This window comes from Sinocyclocheilus grahami, unplaced genomic scaffold (assembly GCF_001515645.1).
Source record: "Sinocyclocheilus grahami isolate Dianchi unplaced genomic scaffold, SAMN03320097.WGS_v1.1 scaffold277.1, whole genome shotgun sequence".
Lineage (NCBI taxonomy): Eukaryota > Metazoa > Chordata > Actinopteri > Cypriniformes > Cyprinidae > Sinocyclocheilus > Sinocyclocheilus grahami.
Window position 1 is genome coordinate 2,260,406 of NW_015505456.1, and position 3,017 is coordinate 2,263,422.

General features: G+C 38.9%; 1 protein-coding gene across 2 annotated transcripts in view; it reads right to left on the bottom strand.

Moving 5' to 3' along the window:
* The window catches only part of LOC107600082 (glycerophosphocholine phosphodiesterase GPCPD1-like), a 12,710-nt gene extending 10,513 nt beyond the window's left edge, over positions 1-2,197 (bottom strand). Inside the window, exons 1-3 of one of the 2 annotated variants that reach the window (XM_016291871.1) lie at positions 1,660-2,191; positions 1,445-1,568; positions 895-1,120 (exon numbers count right to left, since the gene is read on the bottom strand). In XM_016291871.1, the coding sequence (XP_016147357.1) occupies positions 895-1,110 (216 nt within the window). In that variant the 5' untranslated portion in view covers positions 1,111-1,120; positions 1,445-1,568; positions 1,660-2,191. Of the gene's footprint in view, positions 1-894; positions 1,121-1,444; positions 1,569-1,659 lie in introns of both variants that reach the window. The other variant, XM_016291872.1, reaches the window with a different exon arrangement.
* Positions 2,198-3,017: the final 820 nt, after the last annotated feature.

Below are 3,017 nucleotides of genomic sequence, written 5' to 3' on the forward strand. Positions count from 1 at the left end.
CCATAGAATGCGCTGCACACATCTGAATATTTGGGTTAAACTGTTCTGGAACAGTGTTGCAAATACAACAACTTCTAGTCGTGTCCTCTTTTGGGAGGCCAAACAAAGTAGTTTCACTTTCACAACGAAACAGCGTCACATACCGCGGCCTTGAGTGAGCGGAGGTCTAGAGTGAGCCGCGGCCGGCTTGAGTGAGCAGAGGCCGGGGGCTAGAGTGAGGAACGGCCGACTTGAGTGAGCAGAGGCCGGGGGCTAGAGTGAGGAACGGCCGACTTGAGTGAGCAGAGGTGGGCGGGGTCTACGAAGGAGCGTCCGGCGGGCTTGCGGCAACCACATGTGATGACCCCGGGCTGGACTCCACTTCGTCCACGGTGAAAGCCGATCCGGCGATCGACAGCGCGAAGCTGATGTATTTCTTCAGCGACCAGCACGGATCAGCTCCAGGCATGACGAAGCGGATATGGAAGGCCAACCAAAGCAGTTTCGCTTTCACAACGAAACACAGCGCCTTCACAACATGGCAGCGGCGGCAACAATACTACAGCGAGAATAAAAGTTACACCTTCTTTCTTTGCATGAACATTTGGGCGGCGTTATGCAAATCTTCCCACACAGTGACGTAGACATGTGGGGGCGTGTTAGAACGAGCCGTTTTAGGTAGGTGTGGTTGACTCTTAACTTTTATAAAGAATATCTCTTTGGTTTTGAGACTTTAGTCTTTGCAACTTTACAGATCTTCTTTATGCACCAAGCGCTTGTAACACTCCAAAGAGAAAGGAAAAATTGAAATCGCATCATATGACCCCTTTAATAAAAAAAAAACTCCATCAAAATGCTTTGTGATGCAGTTGTAGTCAAAATCTTCCTATTAAACTATACCAAAGGTTTCCGTACCTCAAAGAACTCAAAGGTGAGCTCTAGGTTGTCGGGGTCCATGGTGTGAATACTGTATTCGGTCCACTGGGAGGGTTCAAGGGCGTATCCACATTCTGGCTGGGAATGACGAGACTTATAATCGCTGTCACTGATCATACTGGTCTCCAGCGTAGTGGTCATCTTATGCAATGATGAAGGGCTTTCCTCTTCATCCTCCTCAAAACCTTCAAGCATCAGCTTCAATCTAAGGCAGCCATTGATTGGATGAATTATATTTTATTATTTTCTTTCAAATCGGCCATCAAAACAGTATAAAGTGAATTTGAAAAGACAAATACATGTTTAGTACGTGGTCTAGAAGAAAATATAGTGTTTGAATTGGAAAAATAAGCACTACTAAACTGCTTGCAATATTTTGCATCCCTACCATTAATTAACAGATCAATTTGACTACTAATTGTTTTTTCAGGTGATTCTAACGGATTTCTAATGACCTTTATGAATAAATGTGACTGACTGACCTTGAAGTTTTCTAGGAGTTAAATATGTATTCTGTGAAGGATATTACCTGAAGCGTGATTTCTTAAATTGTTTCTTAGTAATAGATACTGGAGGTTTCACAGAGTAATGAAGCCTGAGACGAATTTCTGTCTGGCACGTCAACCAGCCAGAGTCCACACACTCAACACCACCTGCAGATCAAACAAATTGTATTTGCATAATTGTATAATGTTTTGTTTTACATTAAAACTAAAGTTTATTTGTTTAAATGATCAAACTTACTATGGATTCCAAAATGTCCATCGTCAATCACAAGCTCTGGTTCTGCAAGACATAACTAAATTTAATATGGAAAGTCAACTGCTCCTGTTACACATCTACAGTTATATATAAGTTGAGAGGTACCAGTACAGAGCAAACTGACACCAACACATTTTCCAGTGCTGGCATGAGACATTCATTTTCTGGTTTGTTTCTTAAACAATCAAAATATACAGATAAAAGAAGTACATACAGTTTATACAGTTTGCTCTGTAATGCCTGGTGCTCTAAACGTTTGTAGCCTGTATTTGATACAAGCAAAAACTGGCCATGTTAGAATTTGAGTGTAACACTAGAGATAATTATAAAAGGATTATTAATTGGTTGCCAAAAGGTAACAATAATCTAAATGCATAATTCGGCAAGTGTTACCATGCAAGCAAATTGTTTTGTGGCAACACAAGCATAAAGAAATGCTGACAAACTTTTAAGGAACATAACACATAACATCTGGAGTAAACAGTTACATGATTAAAATGATGGACCCTGCCTAGTAAAAACAAACAAAAAAAAATATAGATGTCATTAAAATATATTGTTTTGCATAGTTTGTTAAATGCATGCGTGTTAAATGTCCGTTGTGCATGTAAATGAAGAAGCGTTAAATACATGTGTGCTTTACAATACAGTTTAATGTAGTTTGTAATATAAAAATCAACTCAAGACAATTAAAGCAATTATTTAACAAAAATAAATAAATTTCAAAGAAAAAAATGCATTGTGCTTGTAAATAAAAGAGCATTTAATACAACCTTTACATGGTTTAAATATAAAAATGAACTCAAAATAATAAAAAAATGTGTGTTGTGCATGTAAATAATGGAGTGTTAAATGCATGTGTGCTTTAAAATCTAATTTTTTCAAATGTAGTTTCTAATGTAAAAATCAACAATTAACGCAATTATTAAATAAAACAAAAACTTTTTTTTTTTAATAATTAAACTAAAAAATATAAAGTGGCTAAGGTAGGGGAAGGCAAAAGAAAAAAAGCATTGCTTGTAAACCCAAGAATGCACCAGTGAAAACTGCTTCGCTCTGTTTGTCTGAGGAGTAATAGTCCACTAAATGTTATGATTTCTAATAATGTAAGCTCCGCCCCTCACTTCCGGTTCTGTGACTGCGGTTCTGTGGCTGTGGTTCTGAAACTGCTGTGCTGCGGGTCTGCAGCTGGATACTATTGGTTACTTGAGGGGGACAACTTGACTCCGCCTTCTCAATGTTTTCTGGACACATGTGATTGGTGGAAGAAATGATTGACGTTCGATGGGCGAGGCTTCTTCACTGACGTACGTGTTGGGTGGAGTTTATCTGCGCAAGCT